At 37.1% G+C, this 19791-nt stretch overlaps 1 protein-coding gene across 1 annotated transcript; it reads right to left on the bottom strand.

Moving 5' to 3' along the window:
• Positions 1-1303: 1303 nt before the first annotated feature.
• On the bottom strand, positions 1304-13086 carry LOC140157991 (organic cation transporter protein-like). The gene is made up of 11 exons (XM_072181239.1): positions 12658-13086; positions 11283-11386; positions 10618-10772; positions 10011-10179; positions 8929-9070; positions 7404-7538; positions 6483-6559; positions 5959-6167; positions 4845-4908; positions 3465-3674; positions 1304-1436 (listed from the first exon to the last, which is right to left on the bottom strand). The coding sequence occupies exons 1-11, from the start codon at positions 13084-13086 to the stop codon at positions 1304-1306; spliced, it is 1827 nt and encodes a 608-aa protein (XP_072037340.1).
• Between the last annotated feature and the right edge of the window lie 6705 nt (positions 13087-19791).

Below are 19791 nucleotides of genomic sequence, written 5' to 3'. Positions count from 1 at the left end.
GTCAACTTTTTAAGTAATGACAACTTCTGAATTCAAGTTCAGGGAACTTAGAAAAATAAACAAGGTTCAAAGAACCAATTAGTTGAGTTATTGTAACTCAACATGTAAGTTGATGTAACTCGTTCATATTAAGTTACTGGTACTTATTGTTTTGAGTTATTCCAATTTGGTACTTTGTTACTTAATTCACGTAATTTGATCATTTTCTGCACAATTAGCAGTATTCAAATATTTATTTTTGTAATCATTGCAAAATTTTGTATACTATAGCACACCTCTAGAAAATTATGCTAACCTAGGCTAGTTTCATTTTCTGAGTTGTAACAACTCAATAAAGCAAGTGCAAATGAGTGCCACCAACATAATGATATCGAGTCAGCGTTACTCAAAATTGTACGCGTTGGCATTACTCGGAAAGTTGACGCAACGACTTTCATCAACTTACTGAGTAATGCCAACGAACAATTTCTATGAGTGCAATGGAGTAATTAATACTCGCCATACGCAAATGAACAAAAAAAGTAAAATAGGAGACAAGTTCACCTATGACCTGTTTAAGTTCAGTTATACAAAAATCATATGAATTTATTCGTGTTTTCATGTGTCACAATTGGTTGTAAATACTCATCCAACGATTTTCAAGGTTAAATTCGTTGTGTATGTAGGTCAACAGCGCATTTCCGAAATAGTGTCATATTCCACGCTAATATTCCGGCCAAAGTAAAAATAAATACACCATCTCTGCGCAAGGTAGGGTTGGAAGAATGTCCATTTTCTTTAACCTGATTGGCACTGAGGTATTAATGGTTTAGAAATAATCATTATTGGCATGTCTTTATTTAATTATCACACCTTAATTTGTTCGATCTGTAAGTTTCGATTATACAGTGTACTTCGGGTACATTTTAAATGCGCTTTTATATGGATGCACACCAAGACGGTGGGTGCCGCTGTTGTATAAACGTTTAATAAATAAATAAATAAATAAATAAATAAATAATTAAATAAATAAATAAATAAATAAATAAATAAATAAATAAATAAATAAATAAATGTAAAAACGTTTAATAAATAAATAAATTAATCAATCAATCAATCAATCAATCAATCAATCAATCAATCAATCAACCAATAAATAAATAAATAAATAAATAAATAAATAAATAAATAAATAAATAAATAAATAAATAAATAAATAAATAAATAAATAAATAAATAAAACCAAAGTTACACATGTCCATACGCGTATTATGTTAGTCCTGTTCATTCTTGTGACAATTTGCTTTTAATTTGAAGATTTAGATTAAACTTGGTCAGTTTCTGTTCCGTTTATTCGAGATGATTCCTCTTTGTCGTTTGGCTGCGTTGCCGTTTCCGCGTTGCCGATTTCATCTTCCTCCATTACATTATAAAGTTCTTTATCATGCTTCTTCTTTCTGGAAATACAGAAAATACGCAACAAGTGGCAATTAGTAAAAAGAAAAAATGATTTTTTTTGTATGGCTTATTGTATGTGTCACAACCCGCCCAGCCATTAGGCGTAAATTCATCCAAGTATCCTGCGCTATCTTCGAGTCACGTGCGGTCCACGTTGAAATTGACATTTTTACGGCGCGCCGTCACGACAGTTTATGCAACGTACCTAGTTTCACCATTTTGAAAGTAAAGTCATAATACATGGATGTAGTGGTCTTTAATCTACCAAATATTTGTTTTTTGGCAACCATAATATTTGGGAAGCACTGAAATACAATTAATTTATGCAGCATGTTAACCATGGTTTTTGGTCAAAATCAAAAGCATTGTATTGAAGTAGACATAATGACCCTTCGTTTCGCTCTCTTGTGATCAGGTCAAATGTTAGTCTCTGTTCCAGCCGTCTTGTTTACATTCGTTACGGAGGAGCACAATCCAGCTTGAAACCGAGACTAGCAATATGTACGCACGTTTTGAGCGCCGTATAAACGCACGGTCCACGCAGCACATACAGGCTGAGTCAAAAAGAAGTAAACTCATGTTTGAGGGGCTGTAACTCGAGATCTACAAAGAATCTGCTAAAAATGAAAATACCACTGGAAAGAGCGAATTTTACACGTCTAATTTATTAAAAGAATTGTTGCAATTGCTCACAGCAAACTAAAGTTATACTCATTTGAATACAACCACCCATTTTTGTAGCTGCACACGGCTGATTGAGTTTCATCCATTTCAATTTCGACGAATCAGCAAAGTGCTAACAGGATTTATTGTTGAAAAGACAACTCCATGACGGTACTATAGTTTGTAGGGATACCAATTCAAGTCTTAACGAACGAAACGGCAGAAGCTTGATTGGGGATTGTTGGGTAAAGGATTGAGCTGATCTTTGGTCTTGCTGTAACGCATGTCTAACTCTAGTAATGTTCACTTGTGATCTAGCAGTTCGTGGTCTGTCTGAAGCTGCCGGCAGTCTGTTCCTTAGTGTCCCATGCACATTGAGCTTGCTACTATAGTTTTTAGGGATACCAATTCAAGTCTTAACGAACGAAACGGCAGAAGCTTGATTGGGGATTGTTGGGTAAAGGATTGAGCTGATCTTTGGTCTTGCTGTAACGCATGTCTAACTCTAGTAATGTTCACTTGTGATCTAGCAGTTCGTGGTCTGTCTGAAGCTGCCGGCAGTCTGTTCCTTAGTGTCCCATGCACATTGAGCTTGTTCAAATTCTTATATAAAGCTCCCTTACATGAAACCCGGTTAGCTAGGAAATTGGACACGAAAAAGACGCCGAACTTCAGTGGGACTCTTAGTTTCATGATACTTCGTCGACAGAAACGTGCGCTCCCGTGCGGTAAATTGTGGTGCCATGTTGTCATTTGGCCCGTTTTATTATAAGGTAGTGCAATGAGGTAAAATTCATATTAAAAAGAGCCCTTTAACATGTAGGAATTATTGATCGAAACCACACCTGCCACAGAACTTTATTTGCATTTGAATATCGCCCCTTACCAATACATATAAATAGGTAGGCCCCTACTTGGGAAGTGAAACCGTGTGCAGCTACAAAAATGGGTGGTTGTATTCAAATGAGTATAACTTGAGTTTGCAGTGAGCAATTGCAACAATTCTTTTTTGTATTTAGACGTGTAGCATTTGCTCTTTTCAGTGGTATTTTCATTTCTAGCAGATTCCTTACAGATCTCGAGTTACAGCCCCTCAAACATGAGTTTACTTCTTTTTGACTCAGCCTGTAGAACATCGCTATCTCTCTACTATACGCACTTATACCTTGGTGACAATAGGAATCACAGACTCACGATTACTTCGCACACAAAACGAAACGAAACAAAACAAATCAAAGCAAAACCGAAACGAAACAAAGAAAAACAAAAATCCTGCCGGAGATATTTATTTTACTGCTTATTTTCCTTTTTTAATGATTTTGATTGCCAAAATTCCGTGCCGTTAACATAAAATATACACTCACATGCCAAATCTTTCTCCTTCCTCCATGGTTTCCGGTAGGTTTTCACCCATTGTTTCAGGTAACAGAAGCGTCGGGAAACCAGCTAAAATTCCTCCTACGCCAAAGATAACCATTGGCAAAGGTTCCCAGTATTGGGCGAGGATAAAAAATACTGGAGCCAATATGCTGCCTAGGCCAACAAACATCGCAGCCAGTCCCATACCGAGAGTCCTGTTTTATAAATAACCGTCAACATTAGGCAGGATTGGGATTTCGTAGACGCGGTAACGTTAAGGTCAATTTCTTGTTATTTTGTTAAGTGCCGATTTGTTACAGCAAACATCACGTGACACCATACGTTTAATATGCGTCCATATACAAAAGTCTCAAGCTGAATTTATACTACATCGCTGAGCGATAGCGATTAGTTTTTAGCCAATGAGATGGAGCGCATTGGGAAAACCCATTGGTCAAACACCATTCGCTCGTCGCTCAGCGAAGGAGTGTAAATTCAACTTAATCCTGTATAAGACATTATATTGTCGAACGTGTACGCGGTACGTCACATCAAACGTTCTAGCCAATCGGTATTATTGAATCACATCAAGTTGACAAAATAAATTCCGTGGGACGTTTAGATTTAATGTTAATAATGTTAATTAAACTGAAAATGTTAAAGCCATAATGTAACATTTTGCCGAGGAGGACGCCTTTAACTTTGGTCAAAATTCTGATTTCTACATGATGGAAAAAAGTCAATTTTGGGTGCTGTAGTTGTGACAGAATCCGAGATTTTGAATAAAACGACGGGGATGGGGCCTTCTTGTACATTTGAATTGAAAGCCGGACAACATGACCGATTTAGCAGCACAATTTTGATCAAAAAACCTCTGTCCGATAAATGTCTTTTAAGTTGTTTGTCAAAACGCACGCTTACGACTACCATGTTCTTTCAACACATATATTCAAGTGCAAGCCTTACAGTTGGCTTCTTTAGAAACCAAAAATGACGGGAGATATTCATCATTTTCTATCGTCTGATAATCAATACACGTGTATCGGTGTTTATAGTAGAATACACGTGTATTGATTTAGTTTCCCTGTCTGTACAATATAATAATTTTTACCAGGCGTTGTCGCTGTGTAATATGCTCTTTATGTTCCATTACATGGCGCAAAAGGAGACCATGGCGACAAAGGACAGACTATCTTGTCTTACACAGAAGCTGTTCGGGACCCGGGTTCTGGGATACCAACACCGATTTACAACCAGATGACACTGCCTCACTAGCTATGGATTGAGCAACTTTTCAACTCAAAATGCAATAGTATTGACTTAGATTAATATGGTTTACCTGACAGGAGTTGGCAGTAATTCTAACGTATAGAACGGGGATACACATAATAGCACCGGCTGCTCCAAATTTTCCTATCATCGCAACAACAGTATTTGGAATACCAAGAGCTGTAAATATATTGACACAAAATGTTAGTTATTTTTACAATTTGTTTTCAAAACAATACTTCCATCCTCCTTTACAAATTGGTGTTGCAACACATGCGTTAAAATTTTAAATGTGCTTTGATACACACCTCAGTATGTTTCTGGTCATAATAATAATTTGGAATATATATTGCTTTAATTTGGAATTTTGTCCTATGTATAAACTTAGACAACCAGTATCTTAAAATGCTCAATACTGAGAGATGGCAAATAAACTTGATTTTGAAATTGGGAGTCGTGAGAAACAAATGATTTAAAAACGAAATTTTAGACGCCAAACAAGGTTAAAATGACCCGCGAAATATTCGAAACACCGCGTGAAATGTTGTAGATATTAATGTTAGTTTTATACCGTCACTCAGTGGTGGCACTTACGGAGGGGGGGATGGAGGAGTGTTACTAGGGAGGAATTTGTCCCTCCCCGTAACCCCCCCGTAACCCCCCCCATAACCCCCACTATTTTTCCCCAACGTTTCCCCCCGCCCCTCAAAAATTCCTGTTACCGCCACTGCTATCACTCATGTTCAAAACTTGTGAAGTTTCGGTAGTTTGTAATAACAACTAACGCTGATACCTGATAATATTGTAAAATTATGCTTTAAGGTGAATCGGATTCTAAACATTAAAAATATTTATGACAGTTTTAAAATTGGTCCACTCGAGCTCAAATTAAACAGATATAATCCTTACGATGTTCTAAACATATTAAAAATATTTATGACCCTAAAGGTCACAGTTTAGGGGTCATTTCCGGCCCGACACGCGCGGCTACGTCGTATTCTATGATCACTGTCTACTTCGTTCTATAAAGGAGATCCTAAGGCTTGATATAAGGGATGTAATTTTCGCAACATGTGCATGACTTTTTCCTTCGTGTTGAAAACAATAGGGTCTTTGGATGACAGCGCTACTAAAAGAAGGAGGGGTCTTAACAGCCCATCACCCTCCCCGGATTCCGACTTGTACAGCTATTACTATGTTTTTTTAGACTGATCGGATTAATGTACTTACGCAAAAACGTCGTGACAAGGCACGCAATGCCCGCAATAAAGAAGAACATAGCTAGTATCGGTCTACGTCCCACTCTATCTAGGAAGAACATACAGACTAGATAAGCGGGAATCTCCACGGCACCGGACGAGAAGAATGCTAAGTAGGTGAGGTCACTGAGACTACCCGCACTTAACGTTAGCCCGTAGAATAAAAAGCTGTTAACCATGCTGTGAGATGGTAAGAAGTTATATAAAGAAAGAAGCTAATAATCATTCTCCATTAACCCTGGAACTACGTGCGTTTCATGCGTCACAAGAAAAATGCGCGGTTTAACATCCTTTGCGCTCATTTAAATGTTAAAATTGTTACCCCAGCACCTTATCAGGAAAGCCCAACGTAAATTATTTAGATTTGAATAGTTTTTCTGATATAAAATATATAAAAATAATTATATTACTGATCGTATGATAGATCTGCTTCTATACTAGAAACACCGTCCTTATAGAGGTGCGTCTTCTAATAAGGAACAACATGATACTTACGCTATCCACATCAGAATGATCATCCGAATTCGTGTTTTGGGATATCTAAAAATATCTAGCATTGACGACGTGGGTTCCTGAAAGAAAAGAAAAGGTTTAGTATCTTATAAGCGAAATCGTTGCATTGCAGTGTTTTCAGGTTGATTCAAAATGAAGTAAACTTATATTTGTGGCGCTTTTGTACGAAATATAGAAGGACTCCGCGGTAAATGAAAATAACATTGAAAAGAGCAGATTCTGAACGTCTAATTTAAAAATAATTATTCTATTTGCTTACACCAAATCTGAGTTATACGTGTTTCGATCAAACCAATCATTTTTATAGCTGCATACGGTTTCACTTACCTTGTGTGTGTAGTGTATTGATTGGTATGGCGCTATATTCAAATGCAAAAATCCAATACGGTGCTGCAGTTTGGTATGGATACTTCCTCATAACTCGTGTAATTCCGGATGGTCCGACTGAAACTTGCTTGGAAAATCTTGAGCTGCTGATCTTTAAGGGTGGTCTTAACCCTAGAATTATGGAAACTTTCGGTCTTCATAACTGCTAAATTATTAGTCTAAAGAATATAAAAGTATACATTTTTAGACTGGAAATGACTTGCTGAATTCATCTGTGAGGTCCAATTTGGGCCAAAATGATCATTATTAGAAAAAAAAAAAAAAAACGGGTTTTTTGGCCCAATTTTTTTTAAAAACTAGATAAAAATATCTAGGGACAGTTTTTTTATTTTTTTGAATTTTGACCAACTTTGAGAAATTTGCACCAAAAATGGTCAAAATTTTCAAAAAAATCATAAAAAGCCTGATTTTCCCCCAAATTTCAAATATTTTTGGTGAAGTTGGTCAAAATTTAAAAAAATTAGAGTTATATGATTCGAGGCTTGCCTAGTACATTTTTATATATTGCTTACTTACATGTACTTGATATCCGATCAGCTGTGGGAAACTGAAGACGAAAGAGACGATGAACATCACGCGGACTTCTAGGTTCATGAAACTTTGTTGCCATAATTCAAGTTCCATATTCATGATATTGTACTTAGCTCGTTTCTTTGTGTGAAGTGCAATATGATTAAATTGAAATTGAGGCCCGTCTTTAGGCCATAATGTATCCCATTAAGGCATTATTCATCGAAACCACTCCTGTCACACAACTTTATTTTGCATTTGAATATCGCGCTATGTGTTAAAACACACTACCATGATCACCCCTACATGTTTGGGAAGAGAAACCATGTGCAGCTACAAAAACGTGTGGTTTTATTCAAACGAGTATAACTCGAGTTTGCAGTAAACAAATACAATAATTCTTTTTTAATTTAAACGTTCAGAATCTGCTCCTTACGATGATATTTGTCCATTGTCTTTATTGAAGAAAGTCTAATATTCCTTACACTTGATAGAGAAAATGGATCTTTCACAAACAGTGGCGTAGCCAGAGAGGGGAAGGGGGGATTTCCCGGCAAAATTTTTTCAGCGATACGATGGGGGCGACAAAGAGTAAATTCTCATTAACGATTATTATTTATTTAATTTTCTTGTTGATGAGTTTTGGTTTCTGGACAAAATAATACACATGTAAAACAACACTGCATGATGTCCAGGGTTTAAAAAAAGTGGTAGTAAAAGTTGCTGGGTTGGGTCATTCTTATATTCAAACACATCAACCGCGTGTTATCTTTCCAGTATTATGCTTAACACTACACTATACACGTGTTATCCCAGGGCTGCCATCAGTATGTCTTTCAACAATTATCTTCACAAGATTTCTTCTTTTCTGCTTGGAACATGGCCTAAATATTGGATTTTTTATATTTTTTGCTGCTATTGGAACAGCCCGTGTTTGTATATGCGTGCGATTCACGCTTTTGTAAAAGCGTTTGAGTATAAATTCACCTTTACGTTACATTCCCTTGAAATAATATGTCAATTTCCCCAATACCACATTTCAAAGTCCTGAATCTATTTCTTGCTGCTATTGGAACAGCCTGTGATTCTCATCCATAGAGAGCAATTGGAAAAACAAGAGCATTCATGACATGAGTTTTGGTAGCTCTATATTCCCAAATGAGCGTGGCAAAATCGCCTTCTAATTTCTCGAGAGCTGCCATCTTCGATGACTATTCTCAACCCTAGAATGTTGAAAGTGTTGACCTCAACATATCATAACATTTGCCTTCTTAGCATTGAGGAACAGTTCATATTTTTCACATTGGGATGCACAGTCTTCTCTTTCCACTGCCCTACCCGACTCTTGATATTGTTTGGCGACTAGAAAAGGAAATTTTGGATTCAACATTGATTTTTGTCCCAAAAACATTGCACAGTTTTCAGACTAAGCATCAGTTTTGCATACTGAGAATGCGATGGATTTGCTCTTCTGTAGGCAATTACGTTATAGCCCCCTTGAAATAATATGCAACATTTGTACAGTCATTACCTCATCCTCCTGCATCTTTTCGGTTGAGAGAAGTTCATCGGGAATCTCTACTTTATTGACCTCTGCAACCTTGTGAATGAGTTCTCTTGCTTGTTTGTGTTTACCCTTTGATATCAACCACCTGACGGATTCTGGCATAAATCTGTGCATGATCGTATACACGTTGAGTCATTATTTTCTAAGTGTGTTTAATGGTTTAATAATCACAATTTGTAAGTATCAATCAATCAATCAATCAATCAATCAATCAATCAATTAATCAATCAATATATCAATCAATGTCTGGCCGATCTGTAAACGCAAATGATTGTTACTGTAAGCTCGTATGACAGTATACGGCCAGGCACGTTCAACATCATGCCTTATATTTAACGCTAAATTTATATTGGTCATTATCACTACAGGCACAAATGACTATTTTATTACAATTAATAATAGCATATTAATTGATGCTACAAATAATAAGGATCGGCTAAGCATCGATGGTCGATCGAAAGATCGAACTAATTTATTTCCTTTGCCTTATATGTTAGAAAAACAATAATAAAGCACGAATCACATAATTTTATTTAGAACAAACTCATATTGACCATAAAAACAAAAACAAAAAAAGATCTCTGACTGGGATATTTTTAAACACGCCCTCCCACGTGGTGCCGTCACTGAGCTTATATGGCAAGATTGTAGGCAACAACTAATTAGGCCCTATACAAAACCTTCCATGTAAAAAAAAAGAATTGTGTAAAATTCAGCCAAAAAGCAAACTAGTCCGCATGACAGGCTGATCCTAAAAGTAACATGTCCGGCCTGAAAGTTACCAAAATTGCTAAATCGTCCAATTGTCCAGCTACCAAAATACTTTACCGGGACGTTTGCGCCAAAATTTGCAATTTTAATGCTGAAATGGGCCAAAACGGGGATAAACATCACACATTTGGTCAATTTTGCCGGCCACTATTAGTTATAGTGACATCGGGCGGGCTGGTTAGGAAAATAGTACGTCCGAAGACAAAATTGCCCGTCTAGGACGGGCGGACGGGTTCTGCTATACACACTGAAGTTCTATATTGAATACTACTTACGGGTATAAACAAAGCGAGAGAAATGCATAAGCGGATAAGACAAATTGTAGAATCCTCCATTTTCTGATAAGGAACGCTAGTAGAGCTAGAGACATATTGCCTGCACTGAGAATGAATGAGATGGAGACACCAGCGTAGACGCGCTTAGATGGTCCAACAAATTCAGTTCCTGAAAGGGTAGAAATGTCACAATGTGGGACTAATATCAAACATAGCTTTATGTATATTTACATCATGAACAATAATAAGTTCCTTTCTTAAAAATTTTTAAGCGTATGCAATTCTTTTTTCTTCATGAATTGTTGGTTATTTCTTTCTTGCCTCCAAGCGCCATCTTAAATGTCCAGCACAATCTTGGGAACTTCCGGTATAATTAATTTTCACCAATTCACACAAATATCCAGAACTCAGCGAAAACTTGGTCGATTGTGATGAACTAAAAAGGTAGAGAAAGCTTAAGATGCAATCAAGACATGTGTATGTGTATTTGAGTTGCATCACAATTTTTTTTCCTCCACTAATGATATGATAACAAAAAGTGGTAGGGGTACATCAATTCTTGTATATAAAATCACTTACATACATGGTATTTGTGAATATCACCTACCCATTACGAATGCCAGTATCAACACCATATTGTTACCAAAGCCAAGAAGACATCGAAGAACAATATAAACGGGAAAATTTGGTGCAAAACTTATTCCGATGCCAAGGAACGCTTGGATTGCAACACACATGAATAAGGCTGGATGACGACCTATCCTGAAACAGTAAACAAATCAGGAAACCGTTATAACAAATAGAAGCGGCGCCAGGTTTTTTTGGGGGGGAATGGGGGGCAAAGTGAGTTTCGGGTGGGGGAGGGCGATTGTGGGCAATGCTCGCCTATTTTAAAGCAATACTATAAAACCATTTCCATAGAAAATAAGTATATTTTGACTTTTTTCCCACAAACTATTAATTTTTTACTGTCCACAATGTTCCCTTTCAATTTTGAGACGAAAAACGGTAAAACGAAAAAATCATTACGATTGCTTTAATAATTATGTTAAGAACATCGCGTACGCCACTGTACAGATGTACGTACCAACATACGCAGAGTCGAGGAATATTTCGAACTTAATTTTATTAAAATTGTTTTGACTTTCACCACTAGGAGAATTGATATAAGGAGCTTGAATATTGTGCCCCTCCCCTCGACTGCATGGCGCCCAAGGTACGTACCCTCCCTTCCCCCCCCCCCCCCCTAGCTACGTCACTGTTTATACCTACCTATCTGCTAATCCTCCGAATATAGACGAGCCAATTAATACCCCCGTGAAGAAAATGGATTGCGCCAGATTCGGATACGTACTCCGTGAACACACAAGATCAAACTAAAGAAAGAAAAAGAAATAACATAAAAGTAGTTTAAAAAAAAAGTTATTGTTTTTTGTCTCAAATAACACGGTCGATACCACGAAGGGGGGCAGGGGTTGTAATCCCTCATATAACACAATTAATGACTACCCCGCCCCTTAATGAATGAACATTATTTTTACCGAAACGGTTTATCGTATGCCATATAGATGAATCCAACGAACCAAGTTATGGTCAGGATTTGGTCGGTCATTACTGGGTCCCCGGCGCACCAAGCTGGTGTTGTGACTGCCCAATTGGGTGGCTTAAAACTCGCTTAAAAATCGATGTTATATTGTAGTGTGTTGTAAACTTTCATCTGTCTTTTATCTACGTGTAACACGGGTGATGGAATGCAGTTTAAAATTCCCGCCGAGGACGCATCATTTCACACTTCTGGTGGGATTTACTCAGCTATGGCTGCTATTGAGGTGTAGGAATGCGTGAATCGGTGCGTTCTCTTATAGACTAATTACATATTTTTTTAATGTAATATCAACAAGAAATTGTAGGCCTATAGACATGATAAAAGTACATCATATAACATAATAAATATCCAAATAATATCATCTCCAGCTGATCAATTTTAAATAGTTTTTGCGTACATTGCGAATTGCTTTACAGATGCCGAAATCACAGATAATGGATCAAAAAGATATCGATTTGTACTTGTGTGTGGATTTTTTTTGGACAAGTACCCAATATTAAAATAATGGGTACTTGAGTAAAAAAAATGGGTACTTGAGTAAAAAAAATCAACCGATTAATATTATTATTAAATAAAGGAATACATTAAATATCCAAACCTAACGTAAACTATGGCGCATCAGACTAATGACAAGCCATGCAGGCTATAATCAAAGCCTAAAAACAGCATACTGGGCCATTCATCGCCTAAAATGACAAATATGAAGACTACATAATTATACTGGTATATAATTATATAGTCTTCATGTTTGTCATAATGGTTTTATGCAGGTTCAATTCCTGGTCAGTGTTGTTGTTGTTGTTGTTGTTGTTGTTGTTAGTGTTGGCGGTGTTACGTTGCCAAATGGTAAAATGTCACAAATATCATCAGATCATGTAAGAATGTAGACCAAGCCTAATTTTTTAATTATCCTTTGTATTTAAAAATGGTTTTCAAACATGCACCAGTCACAATACTGCCAGTGATGCGCCCGTCCCACAATTCAATCCAATTATTTCTTTTCTAACCGAGATTCGAACCCAGAAACTTTACCACTCATACCGTTTGTATACGTACATCTGTTATAATTGTGGTTTTATACTGCGTGGTATCGTACTCCCAACCAGCATCACACTTTAATATCTCATCAAATTCAGCACTCGAATTCAATCCAGGATAAAAGTCAACTCCACTGACGTTATACCGCATACATTGTTCGAACGGCGGAAACGGTGGAGTCGCACCGGGGACCTTCGGGACACCTGCATCCCTCTTCGCTTCTTTGCATTCCATGTCCGTTAAATTCCATTTTGTACATTCAGTGTCTTCCCAGTCGGGTATTTTACACCAATAATCCGCGTATCCTGCTGTAAACACCTGAATAGCGATATGCCATGCAGTGGGGATGACTATCATACATGCTAAAAAGTACACACGGCGTTGGTAGCGTCCAAACTCGCCTAAATGTTGAAGAAGTTCGTCAAAAAACATTTTTAGTATCAATTCAATGTCCCTTATAATTGTTAAACAATATCAAAAAGCATATCGGGATACAGTCAATTACTGTTCTGGTTGACAATGGTGAGTTACAGTATAGTTATAAATCTCGATGCTAAGATAAACCGGTGAATACCGATATGGACCTTTGATCCTCATTTAGATTATTCAAACTTCTATAACTCGATGGTAATTTTATATTGTATTGTGCAATTCAATTTGAAATCTATACCCCCCCCCACATAAGGATATGACCTTAATCTTCAACACTGGGAGTGTGAATTTAAATCTGGTTATCTGATTGGGTGACTCCATTTGAACACCACCTGCGTGATTTAAATCTTTCATCACGCAGGCGGTCGTGTCTTCCATATATACCATATAGAGTATGTATCTAAATAAAGTATACACTTCAAAAATGCCTCTAGATTAAAAAGTATGAGGTTTTTGGTCAAAATACTTTGGTTTGCGCAACGGCATTTTACTCGGCTCACTAAAACAGCCACTGAGTCCTTATCAATTATCACATGCCGGTGATATTTACAGTTGTAGGAGAACAATATGTTGATTCAGCTATCAACTTAAGTATTTTGACCAAATACCTCATACTTTTTTTTAACCTAGTGACATTTTTCAAACTATATATAGTTTTACTCCGTTTATTTTGATGTGGATTTCAACTGGAAATACAGGGTGTCCCAGAATAAAAACCAGAACCATCATTGCGCCCTCTGTTTCTCCTGTTTCTAATCATTGAATTAAATCAGATACCTTTATTAGTTAGCTTTAATAAACCGAAAGAAATATTTAAATCGGCTCACAACTTTTGAAGATATGCTCTTTAAAAGAAATGTACCCGTTTTTTACTCTGTCCACGGAGGAGGTTTGGCTACTTCAAAGATTGAAAAGGATGAATATCAAGCATTCCTCAATGATAATTTTATAAAATAACGAACTTTATATAGGGAATTGGCTTTACCGGTGGGCCTATGGGCTATGGCCTTTGGGCTATGGATTGTATTTTAACTTAAAAGTGTCATTAACTTGTCGGCAAAATGGATTTGGGATGTGACTTCTCTAGCTATACTTGCAATTAAACTTATTTTTTTCCTGGTTATTTATGCCTTTTTGTATTATTATGTTTCTTACTTTCTTACTTAGTTGTATCGTGCTTTCTTTTTACTTTTTTTCTCTTTTGGGGATAAAAGATAGCATGAAAAGGGCTGTTTGGTATGTCCTTGGTTCTTCTGAAGTGAGTTTACTGTGCTGCTTTGCCCTCTACCTGGTTGCCTCCTTGACGTATACAGGTTTCAGCCCTGGACCTCGTTTCGGTGCATCAATTGCATTGCGTACCCTCCTTGTGGGCCGTATACTTGCGAATGCAGCAGTAATACGGTTGCGAAGATGTTGGAGTAGAGCTGGTGATCCTCGCTCATAGTGAATACGTTCCAAAGCCTAATGCTATTATCATTCCATGTCATTAACCATGTGTTTCGTTTTAATCTTTGATGTAGCCAAACCGCATCCGTGGACAGAGCGAAGAACGGGTACATTTCGTAAGCTTATACAATGGATTTTTCAAGATTTTTCCAGAGGGCGTAAGTTACTAATAGAAACAGCCATGCAGAAAAAAATGAACTCAAGCGTACTTGGTGTATCAATCTACATGCACAATGACCACGAACCTATGAAACCGTGGCACGTGAATCATTCTATGTTGCAGGGATAGGGAGGGGGCAACCATGATAGGGGCTGCCGGGGTGGGGGCAGCCGGTTTTCTGCAATTTTCCTATGGTATTTTATAAATTTTCAATTGTTTTAATATTGTCCTTAGATGATATCTGTCGTGAAATAAATGAATGCCGCTATAGGCTATAATAGGCCTAGTAGGCCTACCCTGGTTATGCAATATATACAACAATAACTACAACAACAATAACAAAACCAACAACCAATATCTAATTTGTAAAAAATATTCATAGCCTTAGGCCTAGGCCGCGCCTATTTAGACTAGTAGGTCTATTCATGAATTATACAATAATAATAAAACCGGCAAAAACAATCCACAAACAAACAGTCAGAAAGAAAGAAACGAACAAGAAAGAAGACAGAAAAAGAGAAAAGTAAGAAAAAAAAAGAAAAAAATAGAATACTAGTTGACCAGCTCAAATCTATTATATACATAGTCGAGAAGGGTATGAGTCAAGCGCGCTAATCGATTGCGCCACGGAATGAGCTTACGAAAATTGGTGGTTTCAAACTGACAATAGTGCATACAGGCTGTTATGATAAACAAGTGCAAAAGTAGCTTCAATTTGGAATGAAAATCAAATCGTAGAGTAATCGACAGACAGTTGAGAAATAATGTTGGTAGTTAGATGCCAACATTAACGTTCCACAATCAAGATATCGATACTGTAACAAAACAGTTTTTTCTCAAGCAAGATTCTCGAAAATGTTCCCCAAAAACGGGCTTTTAAAATTTAATTGTACTGTATTTGGTTCTTCCCCATGGCAAGATTATTTCTTTGATCGATTTGTAGTACAATACAAAAAAGAAGAAAACAATCACTCGGCGTGGTTTTATCCGGGGCGCACAAAAAAAAAAAAAACGTCATGGAACGCGTTTTTGATCTTGTGAACATGGTGCGTAAAAAGGCTTCAAACGAAGGATTTTCAATTTTATTCTAAAAATTTGTATAAACACACACACAAAAAAAGTTAAGCTACATCCTATGCACCAACATTTCACTCGCTGCGATATTTGATTACTGAGAAAAAACTCTGTTTTAGAAAACAAATTTATACCTCTTTTATACGTTTTTTATACGTTTCTTTGTATAACCTTAAAGAGGACATATCTTCAAAGATTGAGAGACGATTGAAGTAATTGTTTTGGTTTATTAAAGCTAACGATTTAATGTTTTATTATATACCAAAATACTTTTCAGAAATAGGAGAAAAAGAGGGCGCAATGAGGGTTCTGTTTTTATTGGGACACCGTGTAGTCTATTGGGCTATGTCATAAAGTAATTTATTTACTTATTTGTCTGTTTACTTGTTCGTGAACATATAGTGTTTTCTCAATTTAAAAATCTTTCTTGAAGGTTTTGACCTAACTGGGGGGGGGAGAGCATGGACTCTAGGCGCCGTCTAAGTGGGCGCTGTATCGACCAATTCAGCGCTCCTAGATTGATTCTGCGCCCCTCCAAGTGGTAAAATTCAAAAGTTCTCACGCTTCGCGCGCATTTCAACATGGGGTGTTCACTTGATTATAACCAAATTAGTTGTACCAATTATCGCTTGCTCCGTGCGCAATTGTTTCAGGAATATGGGGGGGCACTATCTTGGCACCTTGTCGCTGCAACCCCTAGCTACATTACTGAACTCGACAAAGTAAATTGCGTTCAAACCGAGTTTTTTAGTTGCAGTGTCACTTCATGTATACGAATGTTCCATCGAAAGCGACAAATAGTTCCTTTCACTTTAATTTAAATCCTCTGATCTGAGGAAAAATAAAATTGATAAGTCAAATGCCCTTATCACTTCTTGTTCTTTGACCGACTAAAACTCCATAGGCCCCGAGCAGCGTAGTCAACATTAGACAATTATAATTATAATTTGTTAGCACTGCTTGTGTAACACAAGTACAAAGTACATGTTGTCTCAATCTGTATAATAATATATGAACGTGTGCGTTGATTTTTTGCTCTGTCCCCCACCCCAACCCTCCCCCATCCCCAAACGTTCTAGATTCTGGAGCGTACTGGGCAATAAAAAAAATTACAACTTGAGCCACGGTTGTTTAATAATCATATATATGTTCATATATATTTTATATTAAATCTTAACATAGATTTTCATTACTATGTATCAAATTAATAATCTTTTTCTGCATTTCTGTAGTAATTTTTATTCCATAAACTGTACATTTGTGTCCAAATTGAGGGCGCTATTTACATATACTTTAAATTTAAATTTGCCAAATAATATGAGTTATTTCTTACATTTCATGATAAAAAGTGTTTTTTTTCTGAAGTTCTAATACCATTATACAAGCGTGTACCCCTTGTAAAGATGCAAACAATATTAAGATAAATAGCGCCATTATTGTTCCCTTTACAGTTTTACACGGCATCAAACAACCATTTGGCAAAAGTGTGTGTTAATGATGGTGCTGAAATGTTAAGAATGGCCCCGTACCGCTCCTTGTCCAAGTGCCCTCGAGGCTCTTGCTACGCCCCATAATCGAATGTAAAGCTGTATTTTATGGTCGTGGACACGAGTTTTAGAGGTACTTTGTGTCAAATAATAATGGTAAATTCTATGTTTTTGATATATAAACCCTCATCCAAATATTGTAAGAAATAATTATATAAGACCAAAGATGGACTTTATAAAAACAATGATGGTTAAACACCGTGAACACCGTTTGTAGCAATTGAATGTGAAAGGACCAAAATACCCTTTAGTTTTCTCGGTCATTTCACCCCAAATTTTACACACAGACCAACACAATCTTTTATCCAAAACAGTGGTCAGTAAATTGGGTACGCTTTTTAAGATGAGTGACTTCAAGGACACGTCTGTGATTGATTAGAGATGATAATTTCTCATAAAGGATACCTACGTTAGTGCTTTAGATTGGAAAAGTGAGGACCTGAGGATGGTAGCACATGGAGGGGCAGTATCAACAAAAACATCAAGGCCGCAGGACCGGCAGGCCCGAGACCGGATACTCCTTTTTACAAGAATTACTAATGGAGTACCAATATCGAAGGGTCCCACAGGGTAAGAAAACATCATGTAACATTGACCAACAGTAACCTTAACCCTAACCGTACTAATTACTACAAAATACTACTTGATATATGCGCTGTTCGTGCGTGCATCCCACGTGGTGTGATGATGTAATCGGCCTAAGTGATACATAGGCACGGTTTCGCTGGCCAGCGAAGCCCAAAACCCGTGGCTAAGTGTCGCCGAGCCAGTGGTTGGCATGCGAGGCACACCGTCATCGCCCTATATCTTCGTGTCAAAAATTGCCGTGATAGTACGATGAATCCTCACGTTTTTCAACAGCTACGCATGGTGATTTTGTTCGAGATAGGCCGAGCGACTCAGGCTAAGCATACAACGTTAGATTTTGAGAGTCTGCCACACTGTTTCTATTCTATGTTTTTACGATTTTCGCATGATCAGTATATGGCTGGCCGTAACCGCCACAACGTGGAGCTGCTACGCGTAGCTTACTTTTCGCTTCGCGGAGCTAAAATCATATTGTTGAATGTTGTTGACTTTAAAATAATCATGATGCAGTCATGTCTACAGTAGAATTCACCACGACCTTTGAAGGACTTAAACCCCATTAAAAGCTATTAAACCAAGATAACACTCAATGAAAACAGCTCAACTATGTTACATCAGATCTTCTCTGGTTAAATACACACTGCACTTGTGTCTGTTTTACCTGTGCAATGAGCAATGAGCTGGTATTATAGTTTCAGTTGGGTGAATGATTATAAAGCGAACGCAAGGTAACAATACTGTGTGGGCTTTTGTTTACGAAATGAGACAATAGTCTGCTTATTGTTAACCAGCGTTCTTGAAAATGAGAAGCATAATGGTTTGCAGACTTAACACGGTTTAGAAATAATTTCTTCATATATTTTGGTGTTATCTGTCGTTTACATATCCTTCCTAAAACACAAAAGTACCAATATTTCCAAACACCTAAATTAGCTAAATATTTAGGACATGTTACAAAACTATATTTTCTAGAATTTCAGAGAATACTTTAACTATTGGCCGGTTATTTTTTACACAGTGACGTCAACTAGGCAATGGCCTATACTTCTAACATACGTTATTTGTAGAGGTCACGCGTCAATGGTGAGCGCACTGAGTATTGTGTATAGGAAAACGGACAGTAACTAGTACAGTATGTATGGCCTACTAGTATATAAAGTAAATCCGAACTGGTTTGCTGAAGGTCGAATTCCGCAGGCCACGCCGCGCAAGTTGTACAAATTAGCTCCCGGCGATACACTGCAGATCGCAGAATTGTGTGCATGGTTTACCACCACTCTGCCTAGCTATATAGTTATGTACAATACTGTATGAGTTTCTTATGAGTGCATGTCCATCTTAATAATAAGTCGGTTCGTACTTTTCATAAACTACTTTTTGAATCATAACTTTCGTGACCGAGGATATCTTGCAACTACGTGAAGCTCGTCTGGCAAATTCTTAATGAATAAATTCGCTTCACGTAATGAGTAAGTCGTACTTGATTGGTAAGTTTTACCTCCGAGTAATGAAAAACTCTAACATGATTGGTCAATTTGGTTCCACGGAGCAAAAAGTCAGCTACGCGTAGCAGCTCCACGTTGTGGCTGTTGCGGCCTACCATATCAGTATCCCATATGATATTTCTATTGCAAGAAAATTTTATTTGTTGTCAGGTAAATCACAGGTTTCGTTTAAATGTACTAACTGGAAATTAAATTAACTAATTAGTGAGGACCGGTATTTTGCTGTGGATATGTTTAACTGCAATTTTGATGTAAAAAATTTGAAATCCACTGTAAAAATTGTGATAATATTAAACTCTTTGAGAAAATAATTATATAAAGGAATGCATGTAAAAACCCAGGTGCAATACAATGTACATTATTGACACACTATCACTCTCTTTAT

Source organism: Amphiura filiformis, chromosome 7 (assembly GCF_039555335.1).
Source record: "Amphiura filiformis chromosome 7, Afil_fr2py, whole genome shotgun sequence".
Lineage (NCBI taxonomy): Eukaryota > Metazoa > Echinodermata > Ophiuroidea > Amphilepidida > Amphiuridae > Amphiura > Amphiura filiformis.
This window is presented reverse-complemented; position numbering and strand designations above follow the sequence as displayed.

Coding starts and splice junctions, on each gene's coding strand:
- LOC140157991 (XM_072181239.1), bottom strand. CDS start 13,086: ATGTTTTTTGACGAACTTCTTCAACATTTAGGCGAGTTTGGACGCTAC. Junction 9,071..10,010: donor CTCTCGCTTTGTTTATACCC/GTAAGTAGTATT, acceptor GATCATGCACAG/ATTTATGCCAGAATCCGTCA. Junction 4,909..5,958: donor CCTTGTCACGACGTTTTTGC/GTAAGTACATTA, acceptor ATATATTTACAG/CTCTTGGTATTCCAAATACT.